Source organism: Chrysochloris asiatica, unplaced genomic scaffold (genome assembly GCF_000296735.1).
Source record: "Chrysochloris asiatica unplaced genomic scaffold, ChrAsi1.0 scaffold00117, whole genome shotgun sequence".
In the NCBI taxonomy this organism is placed as follows: Eukaryota; Metazoa; Chordata; class Mammalia; order Afrosoricida; family Chrysochloridae; genus Chrysochloris; species Chrysochloris asiatica.
Genome location: NW_006408635.1, coordinates 1,445,944 through 1,467,494, shown reverse-complemented (window position 1 = coordinate 1,467,494; position 21,551 = coordinate 1,445,944). Strand labels below are relative to the sequence as shown.

Sequence of the window (21,551 nt, the reverse complement as noted above, 5' to 3'; positions counted from 1 at the left end):
AAGGATTGAATTTATTCATCAGCTCTTTCAGCTTTAGAAATATTGAACATGCTCTTCCCTTTTGGTTTTCTAACTCCAGGTCTTTGCCCATTTCTTTATAATACTTGACTTTATCTTCTCAAGCTGCCCTTTGAAATTTCCCGTTCAGATATTTTGCTTCCTTTATTTCTTCCATTTGCTTTAGCGAGTTGTAAGAATAGAACAAATGGATACGGAATTGTGTAAAACCAGGAAAGGTTGTGTCCTGTCACATTTCACAATCACTTTTCCGAGTCTGTTTTGACATCGATTTTGGTCCTTTCTTTCTTTCCTTGCTTTTTCATGACCTTCTGCTTCTGTCTTCTATGATGCTCTGCTGCCATGCCACTCTTTTGATCTGCAGTCATTAGTGTCTAATGAATCAAACCAGTTCTTGAGATGGTCTGTAAATACAGGTGGGACATATACAGTGCTGGCTCTCATGATCTTGTTCTCATTTTCCTCTGTTTCAGTCTGAACTTGCATATTAGTTGATGGTCAAATCGACTCTCTCTGTGGGAAGAGGCTGTGGTATAGCTTCCAGTATCATAATACACAAGTCAACTTAGTTCCTGCAATTAAATTTCTGGAGGCACTCCCCTTTCTAACAGACCTCCTGCCCAAAGCCACTCATCTTTCCTTTATTTGGGAAGCCTGCTGCTCTGTCTCATGCTTTGCCTCTTGGTTTTGCTGCTTCTCCTCCTGTCACTCCTCTGATGTCACAACTTTCTGTCTGTGGGTCGAGGAGGTTGGATGCCTAGGAACCGCAGGGTCTAAAGCATGTGCTCCACTCCTGGCTCTTTTTCTTTCAGGCTAGTGAGATTTCCCCCTTCTGCCTCTGAAATGGTCATTGTATACCCCTAGCAGAGTTCTGAGTTTTCACAATTAACCATGTTAACAATCACTTGCCCCTGAATTATATAATCCATCAGTATCTTCTCTCAACTTCTTTTATCCAGACCCATCAGAAAAGGTCATTTGATGGGAGTTTACAGACTGTGGTCAGAAGAGCTAGTATATTACATAATGCAGTGTATTACAGAAGCATGTTGTTGTTGTTGCTGTTATATGTCCGACTCACAGCGACCCTGTACAGGGTTTCCGAGGCTATATATCTTTACGGGAGCAGAAAGCCTCATCTTTCTCCCATGGAACAGCTGGTAGTTTTGAACTGCTGACCCTGAGATTTGCAGCCCGATTCGTTACCACTACGTTACCAGAGCTCCTTATATACAAAAGCATAGGGACTTAAAAAAAAAAAAAAAGAACCCCTGGTATCTCAGTGTGTTAAGCACTGGGATGCTAAATAAAAGGTTAGTGGTTTCAACCTACCAGCCCCTCTGTGACGGACTATATGGCAGTCTGTTTCCATAAAGATTTACAATCTCAGAATACTATGGTGCAGTTTGACTCTGTCCTACAGGCTCTTATGAGTCAGATTTAACTTGATGGGTGTGGTTTTAGTTTTTTAATGGGTGTAAAAGCAAGTCCTAGTGTGGTGCTGTTGGATAAGCCCTGGACTACTAACTGGAAGGTTAGCAGTTCAAAATCACCAACTGCTCCTTGGACACTTCCTTGGAAACAGGGTCGCCATGAGTTGGATTTAACTCATTGGCACTTAACAACAACAACAACAGCAACAAATGTCTTATGGGAGAAGGTCTATGGGGAAATGGTCATAGGAAATTGGATACAGTGAGTAGAGACATTTTTGAGAACATAGTCTGTAAGGTTAAAGAGAGGAGTAGAGCATTAGCTGCAGTAGAGAAGGGGAGGTCCCCAAAGGGCTTTTAAGACAGGAGAAATAACAGGGTACATGTGTGTCAGGAAGAAGGACCAAGTGGAGAAAGGACATTGGTGAGCTATAGGAAAGAGGAATGAATTGCCGGGTGATTTCCTTGAAGAGGAGAGAGGGGACAGTTGGTTGTTCATTCATGAAAACAGAAGGCAAAGTGGTGTGCGTTGGTGCTGTTGGAGGTAAGTTGACAATAGAAATCTGGAGAAGCTCTCTTCTCATTGTTTCCATTTCCTAAAAAAAATCGAAGAAAAAAAAAAAAAAAGGAACACAGTCATTAGCTACAAGTGAGGATGGAAGAAACTAGAAGTTTGGAAGTTGTTATTTGGGAACAGGGAAGAGGAAAATGATGAGGACTACCTTTTATTGTTATTGTTATTGATGAATAACAATAAAAGTCCTCTTACTATCAAGTCCTGTATTTAAATGAGACCAGTGAACACAGTTGGAAAGCTCCCAACTGGGCAAATTTAACTATGTGCTTGCTATAGAAAGAGGGGAGTCCTGGTATAGTACTGTGGGCTAATGCATTGGACTGCAGTCAGTTTGAATCTCAAGGTTTCTGGTTCAAGGTATGGGTCAGAACCGATTTGATGGCACTTAACAACAACAAATAGGGAAAGGGTGCTTCAACCATGGCTAGGCATTGTGCTGTTGGTGTTAAGTGACTTCAAGTTGGTTCCAACTCATAGTGACCCTATATAGGGTTTCCAAAGAGCAGCTGGTGGGTTTGAACTTCTGACCTTGTTGTTCACAGTCCAGTGCCGATGCTACAGTGCCACACCAGGAGTCCTGTGGTAGCAGCAGGAAAACAGAGATGAGCACAATACGTGTGCTATATAGCTTTGTCCCTTGGTGATGCAAATGGTTTGCACTTTGTTATTAACCAACAGGTTGGCAATTCAAATCTACCTCCTGGTGCTGTGAAAGAAACATTCCAGTCACTGAAAAGTCTGTGTAGCGCTTCTACTCTTAGACACGTGGGGTGGCTACTAGTTGACATTGACAGCAGTAGGTTAGTGATTTGTCTTGTTTGGTTTTTGTTCTCGTTTTAACCTTCCTTAAGGAATTGGAGAAGGAGCTCTGGTAGCATAGTGGTTATGAATTGGGCTGTGAACCTTAAGGTCAGCAGTTCGAAACTACCAGCTGTTCCACGGGAGAAAGATGAGGCTTTCTGCTCCCATAAAGATTTATAGCCTCAGAAACCCTGTGCAGGGTCACTATGAGTCGGTTCCGAATCCACAGCACATAACCACCACTACCACCAAGGGACTGTAGAGTTGTGGGTTGATAGACCCATAACCATCAAAATGCAGCCCAACAGGGTCAATGCTAAGAGGGCTATGGCTACTGGATGGCATGAAATCCGAGGAAAAGGTTCTCAGCCCAATCCGGGGCTGTATTGTATTTGTGGGGAGCATACATGACTGAAAATAGTATGAATTGTCTCAACTCATGATAATCTTATATCTAGGAGAATGAAATTTTGCTCCATCCTCTACCATCTTCATGATTTTTGGCATGTTTGAGTCTAACAGGAGAAGAATTCGGTTTGACCCCTAGGGTTTTCATTGGTTAATATTCAGAAGCAGATCACCAGGCTTTTCTTCCTAGTCTGTCTTAATCTGGAAGCTCTACTGAAACCTCTCCACCATGAGTCACCCTGGTGGGCATAGCTTTCAGCAGCACAGCAACACGCAGGACAAACTGACAGATGGGTGGTGGGGAGCAAGTATAGAAAAGGGATTTATTAGAGTCAGGTAAAGAAAGATAGCAAAGTATTCTCTCTGGAAGAAACTCCAGGAATCAGAGTTAGACTGGTGAAGTCGAGACGGATTTGCCATGTGGCACAATATGACGGAAAGTGAACCTTCCTGGGTGGGCTAGAAAACGGACGTCAGCGCTATTTGGGTAGAAAGACTATGGCGACAATGGAGTATAGGAAGGGCTGTGGAAGGGGAGCCTTAGTGATGCGGGAATCATGAGCTGGGAATCAGGTACATTTACAGTGGTCAGTACATCAGGTGGGAAATGCTGGGTCTGACGTTAGGTCTGTGGTCACAGGACTGGGGAAGCAGGAATCAATATGAGATACAATTGTCATGGCTGAGTGAGTTTTTTGAATGTGGAGGCTGATGCATCTTGCTTTTGAACTCCATTCCTTCACTGCAGAAAATTCCCTAACTTGAGTCAGGCATTTAACAACATGTGCATCATTGGTGGCAGGGAAGGCAGGGTGGAATAATATGGATAGTTGGTTTACTCTTAGTGTTATTGAAATACATACAGTTTTGTTAGAAAATCCTTCGTCTCTACTTTGAATCCAAAAGATAACCCATGTATTCATTCTGTATATGTTAATAATTATATGTGTGTGATTTGTAAACAAAATAAAAATTGAGCAGGTATGTTTTGTGTTGTTTTATGTGTTAGGTAAGTGGCTGTGTCCCAGTTTTACTTAATGAAATTTAGATGAAATCAATGAAATGGTTATATGATTAGATGGTTAGAGGCTTTCCAAGGAATTGTTGTTGTTGTTAAGTGCCGTCAAGTCGGTTCCGACTCATAGCGATCCTGTACAGGGTTTCCGAGGGTGTAAATCTTTACGGGAGTAGAAAGCCTCATCTTTCTCCCGCGGAGCGGCTGGTAGTTTCGAACGGCTGACCTTAAGGTTCGCAGCCCGATTCGTAACCACTACGCTATAGCGCTCATTATTGTGATGTAGAAGAATGGACCGATCAAGAGCGGGCCATGCAGAGAGCCTTGCCTAGCCCTCTAGTTCTACAACTAATGCTGGGTAGGTCATTGAACTTCTTTGTGGTTAACAAGCACGTGTTAGCATACCATACTGGAGTCCTTGGCTGGTACACATTCTGCTGCTAATTGAAAAGTTAGGTTGGTGGGTCAAGGTCACCCCGAGGTGCTTCTGGCCTGAATCCACGCAGAAACAACTCTTGTGTTTTCCTCCTGTATCTCTTGGGCTTGATATGGGGATAAGAATATTAATAAAAGCACATGGATAATTTTAAGAGACATGTATATGTATATTGATTTCTAAAAGTACTGAAGATTATTTATTGAAATTATGGTCTGACTACATCCTCCCCTTTTTGTTTCTCCTTGGACAGTGTAAAGAACATGACTTGGCCATGATTAACCAGCTGCTGGATGATCCGAATTTAACAGCCAGGAAATACAGGGAATGGAAGATCACGAACAGTCTGTTGATTCAGGATATCTACCAGCAGCAGCGGGCCATACCAGCCCCTGAGGACAATCCCCAGGAACTTGAGAAACAACCCTTCTCAACCTGTGTCGAAAGTTCTATTTGAGAACAAGCCTGGATTCTCTTCTCCTCTGTCCCATGCAACTCTCCAAGACATTGCAAGATCTTATGTTTTTCCTTAAGAGAAAAGCAGAAATCCATCTAAAGATGGAACTCAGGTGAAGATCATCATTAAATACATCAGCCCTCCTAGTTCTGGTTGCAAGGAACCCATGGAATGATTGAGTTCAGTTGAGCAAAGGATCTTTCTGTTCCTATGAGGAAATTAAGGTTATACCAGGATCTAGGTGGGCTTTGAGAAATGTATTTTCTGTTCCTGGCTTTCAATTTTATTCTAACATTCTATCAAAAAAATTGGCCAGGGGTAGTGATTCATAGAAATCTTCTGTGTTTCATAGAAGATTGTACATATTACACCTGATTGGGTAGCTGCAGTCCCCAAATCTTTTTCTTTTTCTTTTTTTTGAGTGGAGGAATGAACTGGAGAAGAACAAACATGGTATTCGGGAACAAACCCTTCGCTGTTTGTTACAGAAAGGTGGTGCGTTTTCCACTTGTTAGCAAACACTTCACAGAGAGAATACAAGAAGGAGGCATAGTCTCTGTTGCAGCCCCTCAAAGGACAGCTTGATGTTTCCACACTTAACTCAGGTGGGGGAATCCCATGAATGTCTCCTACCCATCAAACACCAAAAGAAAAGCATCTTATTATACCTGGAGACCTCCTCACCCTCCAAACTCTTCTATACAACGTTGGGATCGTAGTAAACCTAGCATGAAGTGTTTGTATCTTCCGTCCTAAATCCAGATTCATGGGAATCCATTTTGCAAAGCTACTTCTGGTGTCTGAATTTGTTTAATACCTTCATTTCAAAAAACAACAGAATAGTTAAAATTTAATTGTCTTATTTTTGTATAGTTATGTGTCCGTTTGTATCCTATGTGAACAGATACCTTTCTATGTTTGTTATTTAAGTATATTTATAGAAGTTCAAATTACTTGTGTTTTCAAAGATGATCTACTATTATATGTCTTAGTATATATTCTTGAAGTATATACTTTTTTTGCTTGAGAAATATAGGGATATAGTTAAGTTCTTATGTTGCACTCTAAGGTAAAGGAATGCTCAGGGGACCTTAAGGGATAAATTTGGGGGCATGCATTACTAATCTCTGATTTTCCCATCTCTCTCTCTTGCTCTCCTTCTCTCAACGTAGGGCTCTCACATTTGATTACTTGTTTTCAGTCACTCTCTTCCCTAGAACAGTGTTGTCCTCTTAGATTATCTCTTTTAAATTAATTTTCTTTCAAGCTTGAGGCCATGTTGTCTCACAAACCAGCGTCTCATGCCATCTCAAAACCAACTGAAACACAATCGACTAAGGAGTAATAGAAATGTGCTAAAGTAGAACTTACTGTGTTTGATGAAAAAAATGAGTCTTCACTTACTAATCATAATTATTTCTCACCAGGAGAATAACCACAACCCACTGAAAACCCATTTCGGCCCTACCCCTAGCAAACTGTCAACATAACATGTTCTGTTTGTAGTCAACATGTGGCTTGACATTCAAATGGAAAGAACCACCTAAATTTGATCTGCAAGCTAAATGGAAATGTTTGTTGACTATTTTCCCACAGTTTACTGAGAAGTTGTAATACTCTGTAAATAAGGAACAGACCTCACATTAAGAAAGAAACAAAACAGGAAGCAAGTTGTAGTGACAGAAGATATTCTGATACAAAAGGTCTGGCCTGCAGGCGTGCTGGACAAACATGCAGGCACTGGTGATTGTGGGAGATGTGGGGTGAGGTCATGGCCTGTACTGGCCCTGTTGTTCTGACCTGCATCTAGCATACGCAGATTCTCCAACTGGACTGTGGTGCTCTGGTTTGAGAGACCAGTGCTTTTATATTTTTACTCAGGAAAGTTATCATCCTGGTTAGCAGCTATTACAAGGTTGATTTTTAAGTCTTAACTAATGTAGAATTGAAGAAAGGAGCAATAATATGAAGGAAAGAATATTTGTCATCACTAGATGTGCTTTTAGCTTTTTTTTATCTTTGGTTTGCAGCACCAAGCTGTAGACCCCAAGACCCCCAAAATGAAATCTGCTGTAGAGTTGATTTTGACTCACAGAGACCCTGGAGTTGCAGAGTAGAACTGCCCCCACAGAGTTGAGTAGGTTGTAATCTTTACAGAAGCAGGCTGCCACATCTTTCTCCTGCAGGGGGACTGGTGGGTTTGAACTGCTAATTGTCTGGTTAGCAGTCAAGTTCCTTAACTCCTGCACCACCAGGACTCCTGACTGAAATATTGTTGTTTGGAAAGAGTTCTGAAAGTTCCGACTTGGGCTTGGGAATATATGTAAACGCTTTTCTTTGGCTTGTCAAGAATACACATCTAATAGCTTTTAGGTGCAAACTCTCTTCTTAGTACCACTCAAATATCAAGTTAAAATAGGTCCAGGAGATGTCTTAACCAGATCTTTCAAACAGTTCATTTCAAGAAACTGACCTAGAAGTGTTGAATTTGTTTGTTAGGCTCGCTGGTTTGTAGAACCATCCCAAATGAAAATTACACTGAACTGCCCAGTTGTGTGCCCCCATTTACTTGTGTTTTCCCTGAGGAAATACTCTTGTTCTGTACTCCCTGGTGTTAGGGAGGGGGCGGCTGCTGCTGCGAGTCCCCAGCCACGGTGGTGGTGGCTACTAATGGACAAAGACTGGGAGGAAGAATGGATGCCACTTTCTATGGAAAGAACTCAAGTTAGGAGCAACCTGGGTAGTCAGTCCTCTTGGCCTTAAGCCATTTTTCTTGTCCAAAGGATAGTGGGAAAAACTGGGATACTCCCAGTTTATTCCTGGGGATTGGGCCATGTCTGAAGTGAATTTTGGGTAGTTTCATGAGTCTAAGGTGAGACTCCTCTAGTTACTTGAATAGCCATAGTGTTTGGGGAATGTGACAGGACGCAAAGCCACGGCTGCTCAGGAAGGAAGGAGAGTCTTTGTCCAAACCTGTGACACTTCTTTGGGGTTCTGGAAAAGATTGTTCTTTTTTAGCCTGTGGACCCCACTATTTGTTATATATGCAATGCACATTGAATTGGATGGTTCCATGTTTGAGGGGCCTCTGCAACTTTTAAAAATTCTACCTTCTGCCCCAACAGCTTAAATTTCAGTCTCATGAGTCTAGAAAGACTCATAAACCATGCATTACCAAGACTCTGGGAAGGAAGCCCAAGGAATGCTTGGAGTCAGGTTTCAATGTGAAGTGATGCCTTATATTCACACAGCACTTTATAGTTTGCAAAGCTCCCTCTCCCACCCCTACCCCTATGTGTCTCCTGAAGTGGCCCTGGGGGGAGTGACTCCTTTTCTCAGAGGGAGGACACAAGCTCTGCACAGTGATAGGCTGTGCTGTGTAGGATCTCTGAGCCTGAGACTCCTGCCCTGGGCCCCTCTCACTCCCACCAGGCTGTGCAGTGGCTGCTGGGGCCAAACCCATGGGAACCCAGTTCGCTTGGCCTGGCTGGTAATCCATGGAGCTGAAAATGGCACACACTGAGAAGGTGGTTTTTGGCTAATTGGAAACCTGGAAGGGACCTCTGACCACCATAATCAAACTCTTAGCCATCAAGTGACTCATGGCAACCCCAGGTGACAGAGTAGCTCTGTTGGTCCCATAAGGGTTTTCTTGGCTGTAATGTTTATAATAGCAGATCATCAGATCGTGTTCTCAGCCTAGGGTGGCTTTGAACCTAATAACCTTTCAGTTACCAATTGAGAGCAAACCTTTCACACCACCCAGTGGCCATCCGTGATCACAGTCTTTTCCCTCTTCCCAACTGGCTGCCTTCCCTCCACAGACACCCCCATGGGCGATCTGAATTGGTTTGCTCTGTGCCTCTTTTCTTTTCTGCTGTAAATTGTATTGCTTGTTAGGAGCTGTGAGCCCTTTGGGTGAAAATGATTATGTTTAAAGAAATGGACAGTGTTATGTCTGGAGATGTCAGGCACTGAACTTGAATCCAGTTATGACATTTTCTTCAACTAGTCTATAGATCACAAACTAGGAGCTCTGGTAATGTAGTGGTTACGAATCGAGCTGCGAACCGTAAGGTCAGCAGTTCGAAACTACCAGCTTCTCCGCAGGAGAAAGATGAGGCTTTCTGCTCCTGTAAAGATTAACAGCCTCGGAAATCTTGTGCAGGATCGCTATGAGTTGGAACTGACTCCACGGCACATAACAGCAACAACAAATGTCATACAGATGGAACAGGTAGAAAGTACACATGTTTTAAGTCTTTTGAAAGAGGGGCTAGAGAAATTCATGCTGTACTTAAATTCATGGACGAACACCTCTGTTTCAAATACTTTCACTGAGTGTTGATATTTAACTATACCCACGCAGAGGATGTTATGAGTAATTCAGGCTCAAAGGAAGCCACTGTGTGTTGAAAAGCTGCCACATCCTAATGTTAGGATGTCACCTCAGCTTCCACCTCAGAGGATATGATGTTAGATTGGGCTTTCCCTGATTTAGTCCACTTCTGATATTTCTATGTATTGACATTGCAAGAGGAACTAAAGTCCATAAATGTGAGATGATCACTCGACCAGTTTTGAAATATACAATACGAAAAGCCACTGAGCCAATATTTTTACAATCCACAGTGACTGGGGAGTGAACATAAGTCCACCCCTCACAGAAAACCATCCATATCTTTGTGGACACCATATTGGGCAGTTACTTTTTCTTCATGATATGAGACCAAGAGCCTGTACCCAACCTGCTTGCACATCTACATAATTCCTGCTTTGCACCCGAACTTCTCCCCTATGTTCCCACAGTACCTCATTGAAACATTGTAAAGGGAGTCTATATTTTTAAAAAAATAGTTTTCGCATTCTCTGTGAGGGAATTTATTTAAGTTGCTCTGTGTTGCTATTTCTTATCTTTAGTCCAAAGGGGAAGCATGCCTCATGGAGACATTCAACATCCCATAATATAATCCAGGATTTGTACTCTTCAGCTAGTTTAATGTCCTTGCATGATGGGGATGTGACTCTTAGCACTGCATGGTCTGTGGGGGCCAGTTTTCTTGTCTTGCAAGAAGGAAATGACACCTCGTGCTTGCATTCTTTGTCACCTACTTACTCTCTTTGGTGAAACTGAAAAAAGGTGTGGTTCATTTTTCCTGCTTTAAGTTTCTGAGGTTGACTTGTAAGAGAAAAATAAAAACAAGAAACAATGGATCTACTAAAATGATGTGGACCAATATTTGAAATGTCCAGCTTGTGTTCGTTTCCTGCTCTTTACAACGTTGTTTCTGCAAAGAGAAATCCCTGCTCCGAATGTGGCTGCACTTTTGTAGTCCACAAAGGTTATAGCACCCTCTGGTGGCTGTATGGAACGAAACTAATTGATTCTAGAGTCTGTTGACATTTAAAATTTTTTAAAATAAAAATCTAATTTTGTTGGGAAGTTACTTTCAACGAGAATCCACGTGGTCTACTCCAATGGTCCTCTCCAACGTGTTGTTAAGTGCATACAGTTGGTTCCAACTCAGAATGACACTGTAGGTTGCTGAGGAAGGCTGGTGGGTTGGAACTGCCGATCTTGAGATTTGTTCATCTTACAGCACCACATTAGGACTCCCTCCAGCTTTTAAGTATGACAATCTTTAGATTTTCAAAAGCTGCTGTTGACACACAATATTTGACTTACCCCTTATTTTACTGTTGGTAAGTTCCACTGACAATGTTTCTCTGCTATTCATAGAGTTTTCAGTGACTAGCGATTCGGAAGTAGTTTGTCACTCTTTCTTCTTAGTCTGTCTTTGTTTGGAAGCTCATCTGAAACCTGTCCACCATGGGTGACCCTGCTGGTTATTTAAAATACCGGTGGCATAGCCCTCAGAATCACAGTAGTTCAAACCACCACAGCACATTCTGCTGTGCATGGGGTCGCTATGAGTTGGTTCTGACTCGATGGCACCTGACAACAACGACGACAAGTTCCACTGGCTCACTTCCAACTTATAGCAATCCTGTAAACGGAATTGTCCATCTTGACAGTAGTAAAATGCCTCATCATTCTTTTGCAGAGCAGCTGGTGCATGTGAACCTCTGACCTTGTGGTTAGCTGTCCAGTGCTTATCCTACAGTTTTGTACCAGGACTCCAAATAATTAATCTGTAGCTATATAACAATATGGAGTCCTGGTGTGGCGCTGTGGGTTAATGCGCTGGACTGCAAAGTCACTTTGAACTGCAAGGTCAGCAGTTCAAGTTCACCAGCTGCTCCTTGGAAGCCCTTCACAAGGTTGCTATGGGTTAGAATAGACTCAACGGCACTTAACAGCCATATATAACAGCATGCAGGTACCTAGTAATCGTTGTAGTCCTGGTGTGGCACTGAACGATAAGCACTGGCCTGCTAACCCCAAGGTCAGTGATTCAAACCTACTAGCCACTCCTTGGAAATCCTATACAGGGTCACTTTGAGTCGGAACAGACACCATGGCACTCAACAACAACAACAACAACAAACTATTACTGGGAATACAGTGTGTCTGTAAGATAAGCACTGGACTGCAAACTACAAGGTCCACAGTTTGAGCCCATCATTTGCTCTATGGGAGGAAGATGAGGTTTTCTGCTCCCTCAAACATTTATAGATTTGCAAATCCTATACAGGATCCCTATGAGTTGGATTTGACTTCACTGCACTTAACAACAGTAATCATTTCTGTTTTGTTATTAAGTGCCAGTCGGTTCCATCTCATAGTGACCCTGTATAGTATTTGTGAAGAGCGGCTGGTGGGTTTGGACCACAGACATGGTTAGCAGTCCAGGACTTTTCTATGGCACCATACCAGGACCCCAATCATTACTGTTGTTGTTATGTGCCATTGAGTCAGTTCCAACTCATAGTGACCACTTATAGGGCTTCTGAGGAGTAGCTGGTGGGTTTGAACTGCCGACCTTGTGGTTCACAGTCCAGTGCGGATCCACAGAGCCATGCCAGAAGTCCAACTGTTACTAGATGCCTATATTTTGTTATACAGTTGGAGATGTTAATAGTGAAGACTTGTGGAATGTAAGTTCCTTAATACACATACTTTAATGAAAATGTACAAAGAAAATACTGAAATTATTGAAGCAAAAATTACCCACTGCCCTTGAGTCGATTTCCATTCATAGCCATCCTATAGGACTGAGCAGACTGCCTCATGGGATTTCCTAGGCTGTAAACCATTGCCGGGGAAGACTGCTTCATTTTTCTCCTATGGAAGCCTGGCGGGTTCAAACTTCCCAACTTTTGATTAGCAGCTAAGTACTTTAGCCACTATACCACCATGACTCCTGAAAAACGGAAAAAGGCATAATAAATGGTCTTGCTTTGGGGCCTACTAATCTGAGGAAGTTGGCCTAGTTTGAACTTGATTCCCCAAAATAAAAGAATTGTATTGTTCTTTTCTCCATCTCTCCCAATTCAGACATCCCCAGGATCCCAAATGGAGGCTGTATGTGGTATTTTAGACCAAAGGGAAAAGAAAAAATACACAAATTCTTATAACAATCTTAAATTAGTTTCTGATTTCTGCTGTAACAGATTGCCACCACCTTAGCTTCGTAAACGGTACACATTATTATCTTACATTTCTGGAGGTAAAGCCTGGACTGGATCTCTCCAAGCTGAAAGAAAGCTGCTGGCATGACTGCATTCCTTTGGATGCTCAGGGGAAATCCATGTCCTGCCCCTTCCAGCTTCTAGAGGCTGTCTGCATTTCTGGCCTCGTCCTCCAACTTCAAAGCCAGCCAAATGTAGCATCTCTCTCTGCCTTCCTTTCCTTGTTGCACCTTCCTCAGATTTTGTGATTATGTGAGGAGTCCTGGTGGTTCAGTAGTTCAGCGCTTGGCTGATAACCAAAAGGTTGGTGGTTTGATTGGTTACCGTGTTCATCACCGATAAGGGAAAGTGAGGGAAAAACAGCAATGAAGCTGCAAACTAAGCCCTACAGCATTCAATAGACTCCTGTGAACCCAGGTGGAGACCTGGTTGGCCAACAGTGTGGCAAGACCTAGGGACTCAGTGACATAGCCACAGAGGACTAGAGTGGAGAGTGAAGCATCCAGCTGATAAGAACAGAGGGCATATGTACGAGAACACCCACACTTTCAGATAATACCCACTTGACCTGGCTTCAGTGACCGGATGATCAGAGCTTAACTAGAAGAAGAAAGAAGAGGAGACAAAAAAAGTATTCTGATACAATTTGAAGAACTTGGATGCAGTAGCTCAAAAGAGGGAACAAATCTTTACAGAGAGAATCAGTCCCACCCCCTCCATACATAGAGTAGACAGGACATTGGCTACCCCAAATGGGGTGGCTACAAAGGCAAGGAGTGACTAGCTTACAAGCTTTCAAGAGGGAGCCTAGATCCAGAGGGCAGGGAGGAAGGTAGACTCTCCACTGAGTAGTATCCAATCTGTCTGGGTGGGGCTGATGAAAGGAGATGAGGATAGGTCTCTTGTAATACAATAGTGAATAATTGTTATCAGGACTGATAGTGAGTGTTGGAAATGTCATGGTAGATGTTTGTAGCAAAAGGACGGGAGTGGTTGACCTTTCAGTCCAGGAGCAGAGGTCCCTAGGACCATCAAGGGAGAACAGTGGAGTGCAGGACCCTACCCAGAGAAAGTGTGACACCAGAGATAGAGACAGAGATGATGACGTGGAGAGATGGAGCGGCTGGGGACTCTGGACCCAGAAAGGGAGAGTGCTGGCAATGGGGGCGGGGGGAGGGGAGGGAGGGACGGTAGGCTTGCAGGGTATACCTTTTCGTTGGTTGATGATGCATGGAGGGGATTGTAACCATAGCAATGAAACAATATACGATAGGATGAATGTAAAACTAATGCTCTCCTATGTAAACTATCACATAATTCACAATAAAACATTTAAAACAACAACAAAAAGGTTGGTGGTTTGAATCCACCAGCTGCTCTTTAAGAGAAAGATGAAGCTGTCTGCTTCTGTAAATATTACCGCTTCAGAAACCCTGTGAGCAGTTTTACTTTGTCTTATAGGGACAAAAGGAAATGGTTAACGTTCAACCATTTCAAGAGGTACCAAATGATCAAGAGCCAATGATACTCAGGGAGGAAGTCCAAAGTGCATTGAAGGAATTGGCAAAGAACAAAGCACCAGGAATGGATGGAATCAAAACTGAAATCTTTCAAGAAAGTGAGGCGGCACAGGAGGCACTCACTCATCTCTGCTGAGAAATTTGGCCTACTGATTGGAAGAGATCCATATTTGTGCCCATTCCAAAGACAGGTGACCCAATGGAATGCGGAACTCATTGGGCAATCTCTTTGATATCTCAAGTGAGTAAAGTTTTACTAAAGGTAATACAGAAATGTCTACAATCATACATTGACAGAGAACTTCCAGAGGTTCAAACTGGATACAGAAGAGGCCATGGAATGAGAGATATCATTGCTGACGTCTGATGGATCTTGGCTGAAAGCAGAGAATATCAGAAAAATGTTTACCTGTGCTTTCTTGACTACGCAAAGGCTTACAATTGTGTGGATCATGACAAGCTATGGACAACATTGAGAAGTATGAGTATTCTGGAACAACTTAATTGTACTTCTGAGGAATCTGTACCTGGACCAAGAAGCAGTTGTTTGAACACAACATGGGAACACTGAATGTTTTATAATTAAGAAAGTTGTGCAACAAGGTTGTATTCTTTCACCATACTTATTCAACCTGTATGCTGAGCAAATAATACGAGAAGCTGAGTTCTATGAAGAAAAATGTGGTATCAGGATTGGAGGAAGACTCATTAACAACCTGTGATATGCAGATGATACAACCTTGATTGCTGAAAGTGAAGAGGACTTAAAACATTTACTGATGAAGATCAAAGAGCACAGCCTTCGGTATGGATTACATACATTTCAATGTCAAGAAAACAAAAATCCTCACCACTGGACCAATAAACAACATTCTTATCAATGGAGAAAAGATTGAAGTTGTCAAGGACTTCATTCTTCTTGATCACCTATCAACACTCCCGGAAGCAGCAGTCAAGAGATCAGACGATGTATTACATTAGGCAAATCTGCTGCACAAGACCTTTTTAAAGTGTTGAAGAACAAAGATGTTAGCTTGAGGACTAAGGTGCACCTGACTCAAGCCATGGTATTTTCAATAATCTCATATGCATGCGAAAGCTGGACAGTGAATAAGGAAGACCGTAGAAGAATTGATGCCTTTGAGTTATGGTGTTGGAGGAGAATACTAAAAGTGGCACGGGCTGACAAAAGAACCAGTAGATTCATTTTGTAAGAAGTGCAGCCAGAGTGCTCCTTAGAGGTCAAGATGGCCAAACTTTGTCTCTAATACTTTGGACATATTGTCAGGAGGGAACAGTCACTGGAGAAGGATATCATTTTTGGTAAGATGGAGGGTCAGAGAAAAAGAGGAAGACCCCCAATGAGATGGATTGGCCAGGTGGCAGCATCGATGTACTCAAGTGTGACAACAGTAGTGAGGTTGGCCCAGGATTGGACATTGTTTCATTCTGCTGTGCGTAAGGTCGCGATGAGTCGGTTCTGACTCGATGGCACCTGACAATAACAACATAGTGAGTAGTGTGGTGCTACAGGATAATGTACTTGACTACAAGGCTGGTTTGAACCACCAGGTCATCAGTTTCTACCTACTGGCCACTCCTCAGAAACCTTACACAGGGTCGCTATGAGTCAGAACCAACTCGACTATACTTAACAAAAATAATAATGAGTCCTAGTGTGGCGTTGTAGGATAAGCAGCAGACCACCATGTATGTTTGAATCGCAAGGCTGGTAGTTCAATCTTACCAGCTACTCCTCAGAAACTCTATATAGAGTTGCTATGAGTCAGAACTGATTCGACAGCACTTAACAAAAACATAGGGTAGCTAGGACTCCCGGTGTGGTTATATAGGAAAAGCATTGGACTGCTAATCACAAAGCTGGTGGTTGAAAGCCATCAACTGTTCCTTGGAAACCCTATACAGGATTGCTATGAATCAGAACCAACTCGACGGCATTGACTAGATGGCAGAGTTTGGTTTTCTGATTACATAGGGCCCATCAGGGTCATCTAGGACATGCTCTCTTAAAGTCAGCTGATTAGCAACCTTGATTCCTTGATTTAATAGCCTTGTTGTTGCTATTAAATGCCATCGATTTGGTTCCAACCCACAGTCACCCTATATAGGGGTTCCAAGGAGCAGCTGGTGAGCTTGAACGGCTGATTTTGCCATTCAAACCAACTTTGCAGTCCAGCACATTTACCCACAGTGCCACACCAGGACTTCTCTGCAGTCTTGTTGTTGTTGTTGTTAAGTGCTATCAAGTAGGTTCCAACCCATAGCGACCCAGCATAGGGTTTCCAAGGAGCAGCTGGTGAGCTTGAACCACCAACCTTGTGGTTCGAACTGACTTTTCAGTCCAGCGCATTTACCCCCAGTGCCACATCAGGACTCAGTACCCCTTAATACCCACCCATGTTCTGTGGCTTAGGGCATGCACATTTTTCTGCCTACCACAAATTTCAACTTCAAATATCCTGCTGCATCTTCCTAAAGCATCAATGCTGCTGTTATGTGCCTGTTATGTGTTGTGTTGTTGATGTTAAGTGCAGTCAAGTCGATTCTGACTCATAGTGACCCTGTATATAGGGTTTCCAAGGAGCAACTGGTGAATTGTCAACCTGTAGTTCACAGTCCAGTGCTGACCCTATAGTGCCCCACCCTGTTAAGGGTTTCCAAGGAGTAGCTGGTGGGTTTGAATTGCCAACCTTGAGATTCAAACTGACCTTGTGGTCCAGTGCTCATCCTACAGTGCCACACCAGGACTCCAAATCATCAATGGTGGTTATGTGCCATGGAATCGGTACTGACTCATAGTGACCCTGTATAGGGTTTCTGAGGCATAAATCTTTAGGGAAACAAAAAGTCCCATATTTCTTCCACAAAATGGCTGGTAGTTTTGAACTGCTGACCTTGAGGTTAGCAGCCTGACTTGTAACCACTGCGGTCCAATTCCAGGATTTCCAAGTTTTGACTGGAAGCCTGAAAGCTGTTTGTTATATCGTGTGATTGGAATTTAATGGCAACAAAATATGCTCATTGTAGAAAAGGCCATTCTGTCTTTGTGAAGAAGAAAGGGAAGAAATTCCTGATTTGTTAGAAACACCTGCACAGGGAAAGTAGGTCTGATCAGGTAATATCAATACCCTCATTTCATGACAAAACACTGCATCAGACATCGTAAAGCAAAGGATAACTTAGGCTCCCCAATCTAGGGCTTATGATCTGTTTTGAGCCCCGTCAGACTTACAGATGGGTTTGGCCAAGTCTGCAGCTTCCTTCCTCACTAAAGAGGAAGGAGATTTTTGAGTGGGTGTTGATGTTCAAATGTCTAATATGCTGGGGATTTCCCAAGTCCAGCCCCCTGAGTAAATTACACTCTGAGCATTCTGTTGTTGTTAAGTCCAGTAGAGTTGATTCCAACTCATAGTGGTAACCCCATGCACAGCACAACAAAACACTGCCTGGCTCTGCGCCATCCTACAATTGTTGTGTTTAAGCCCTGTGTTGACGTCACTGTGTCAATGCATCTCCTTGGAGGTCTTCCTCTTTTTCACTGACCCTCTATTGACCAAGCTTGATGTTCTTCCTGATAACATGCCCAAAATACAAGAGACAAATTCTTGCCATCTTTGCTTTCAAAGAGCAACTGGTTATACTTCTTCCAAAACAGATTTTGTTTCTTCTTCAAGAATACCAATTCTGTATTCTTTGCCAACACCATAATTCAAGTGCACTGATTCTTCTACAGTCTTCTTTATTCATTGTCCAGTTTTCACTTCATATGAGATGATTGAAAATACCATGGTTTGGGTTTGTTGTTGTTGTTAAGTGACATGAAGTCAGTTCTGACTCACAGTGACCCTGTATAGTTTCCTAGGAGCAGCTGGTGAGTTTGAACTGCCAACCTTGCACTTAGTAACTTACAATGCGACGTCCTCAAAGTGATGTCTAAGCACTGTACATGTCTTTTTATATTGAAAAGAAAAATATTTTATGTGCAAATAATTCTTGTTGCTAGTCTGATAGTTTCCCCAGGCCCTGTGGTGCTGCAAGATAATGCACTGGACCATAAGGTCAGTTTGAGTGGCAAGGTCGGCAGTTCAAACTCACCAGCTGCTCCTCAGAAACAGTAAACAGTGTCAATGAGTGGGAACTGACTCGGCAGTACTTAGCAACACCATACGGATACTGAAGTCTCTTTTGAGTATATCTTGGCAGTTCTATCTAGAGAGGAAGATGTTGTTGTTGTTAAGTGCCGTTGAGTCAGTTCTGACCCATAGCGACCCTGTACAGGGTTTCCAAGGAATGGCTGGTGAATTTGAACCGCTGACCTTGTGGATTAAACTGACTATGCAGTCAAGTGCATAAAACCATAGCACCACATAGAGACTTGGATATTTAGCAGGTTCTTAGTACCCTGCCATACCTGGTGTGGTGTTGCAGGTTAATGTGCTACACTGCAAGGTCGGTTTGAACCACAAGGTCAGCAGTTCAAACTTATCAGTCACTCCTTGGAAACCTTGTACAGGGTTGCTATGAGCTGGCACCGACTCGACGGAACTTAACAACAACAACAACAACAACAACACCTGAGGATGAAAGGTAGTTGTTGTGGATGCTTTCGATGCCCTGCCCGGAACCCTTTCACATGGCTAGAATTTTTGTTCATCAATTGCTAACCCACCAAAGCGGTTGCACTGGAATTAACTCTTAACTACTGGTGACCTCAAGGAGCTCTGGTAGAGTAGTGGTTATGAATCGGGCTGCGAACCATAAGGTCAGCAGTTCGAAGCTACCAGCTGTTCTGCGGGAGAAAGATGAGGCTTACTGCTCCTGTAAATATTTATAGCCTTGGAAATCCTGTACAGGGTTGCTATGAGTCAGAACCAACTCCACAGCACTTAACAACAACTGGTGACCTCATGTGTGTCAGAGAAGAACTGTGCTCCACAGGACTTGCAAAGACTGATTTTTCTGAAGTAGATCACCAGGACAGTCTCCCAAGGTATTGCTGGGTAAACTTGAACCCCCAGCCTTTCATTAACAGTTGTCACTGTTTACATCATTCCGAAACTCCTTGTTCCTCACCAAAAGATGAGGCTTTCTTCTCCCATAAAGTTTTTCAGACTCAGAAACCCTACACGAGGTCGCAATGAGTCTGGATCAACATGATGACAGTTGGCTGGGGGGTGTTCTTAACCAAACCAAAACACCAAACCCATTGTTTTACAGTCAATTCAGACTCACAGTGATCCTATAGCAGAGTAAATCGGCCCCTACAGGGTTTTCCGAAGCAGACTGTAAATCTTTATAGAAGCAGACTGTTGCATCTTTCCCCTATGAAACAACTGGTGGGTTCAAATTGTTGACCTTTTAGTTAGCAACCCAGCACTTAACCACTGCACCACCAGAGTTCCTTTTATTTTTTAAAATTAAAATACTGAGTTTATTTCACATGTATATTTTTGTCTCCCCACCATTTCCACGTGTCTGACCATTGCTACTACTATGTCCTATCATAATATTCCTTACATACTTAGAACCAAGCAAAGGGTGGAGTTCCAGCTTTAAAAACTAAACAGGCATTTTGGACAACACATTCTTGGTAAAGAAACCTGGACAACATTTATCAGATATGGTAGGGAAAGTTCTCACTCTGCATTACCAAAAAGGACAGCCAGATATCAACTGTTACAGAAATGAAATAAGATGGAAAATTTTAACAAACTGTTTCAACTATTTTCTTAAAGAGACTTCCTCCACTTCCAGAGATCTTAACTAGCCTCTTGGTCTGTCATCCGGAAACAATTCTTCACATAATTGATGAATTTGGCTTCCATCTTAGGAAGGGAACCACCTTTTTCTATACTTGCTTGCATTTTTGCTTTAATATCTTCTACAGAACTAGGTCCATTCGGTGTTTTAGGTGTTTTTTCTTGTTTGTTTTTTTAAGGATTCTTGACCTTTTGATCTTGGTGTTGATGGTTTTGAGTCTTTTCCATTTTGGTTTGATTTTTGTACAATTTTAGCTGGCGTGTCCCATATAGATTTCTTGACTGGAACTTTTTCTTCAGTTTCATCATCATCAAAATCATCATCATCACCATCATCTTCGTCATCATCGTCGTCGTCATCGTCATCATCGTCTGCAGCAAGCTTTACTTTTTTCTGTGGAACCTTGTTACCACTTGCAGAGGCAGACCGCTTTCCTGACCTACTTACGAGTTTCACTTCTTCTTCCTCTTCATCATCTGATTCTGCATCTTCCTCCACAGCTACTAAGTGCTGTCCTCTAATATGCACAGGCCCTGAGCCACACTTTAACCGTAAGACCATTGGTGGCGTTATTTCACAGCCCCCAAGGGAGACCATTGGCTGTACATTTTCAAAGTAGCCAGTGTGACTTCAATTGGGTTACCTTCATAATTCATTGCCTCTGCTTCAACAATGTGCAATTCATCCTTGGTACCAGCCCCCAAACTGACCGTTCTTAATGATAACTGGTGCTCATTTTCATCATTATCCACCTTCAAGTGATAATCTTTATCGGCTTTTAGTTCACAACTGAAGAGATGGTTTTGGGGCCTCAAAGGGCTCATGTCCATATCCATCAAATCCTCCAGGGGGCGATGGTGCACACTTAGGTGATAGAGAAGAAGGGCAGAGATAACTGGATTGTTGCTACAGAAAACAGCCGCACAGGACAGAATCACACCAAGGTCAGAGTTCCTTTTGCTCTTAACACCATCTTCCTTTTCCAGAGATTTTCCCTCAGTTAAGGGAGTCTTCACGCCTAGCAGGTAATGCCTCCCATCCCATCCAGGGCAGCTGCCATCAATGACTCACTGATGGGTAAAAAGCCTCAGGTGGGACAGATGCTTGGAACAGTGCTCCTGAGGCATCCTCAGGGCCGGCAAGGAAAATGGTTCACAGCCAAGGCCATGCCTGCTCAGCATCTTTGCCGCCTCCTACCATGTTTTTCTCACTTCTTTCTCAAAGCATTCCTTCAAGAAATCATTTGCAAAAGACTCCTTGTCTCAGGCTTTACTTCCAACCCCAGGCAGTTAATACTAGAAATGATCCTGGGAAACAGATTCTAAGGATGGAATTAGTGGAGGATTCTCCTTGATCACTGAACCAATTAGGTGATTAGGTGACAATGGGGTGCCCTCACTGGATTGCTAATTACAAAGTCAGTGGTTCAAACACTTCAACCATACTTTGTAAACCCTATACAGGTCAGCATTTCTCAAGCTGGGGGAACTGAAGAAAAAATTCAAGCCTCGA

The 21,551-nt window shown here is 42.8% G+C and overlaps 1 protein-coding gene and 1 pseudogene across 1 annotated transcript in view; one reads left to right on the top strand and one right to left on the bottom strand.

Moving 5' to 3' along the window:
* The window catches only part of IPCEF1 (interaction protein for cytohesin exchange factors 1), a 162,876-nt gene extending 157,731 nt beyond the window's left edge, over positions 1 to 5,145 (top strand). Inside the window, exon 10 of the mRNA XM_006868475.1 lies at positions 4,942 to 5,145. Coding sequence (XP_006868537.1) covers positions 4,942 to 5,145 — 204 coding nt within the window. The remainder of the gene's footprint in view (positions 1 to 4,941) is intronic.
* A 14,803-nt stretch (positions 5,146 to 19,948) lies between these two features.
* Positions 19,949 to 21,551, bottom strand: part of LOC102838243 — a 3,971-nt pseudogene continuing 2,368 nt past the window's right edge.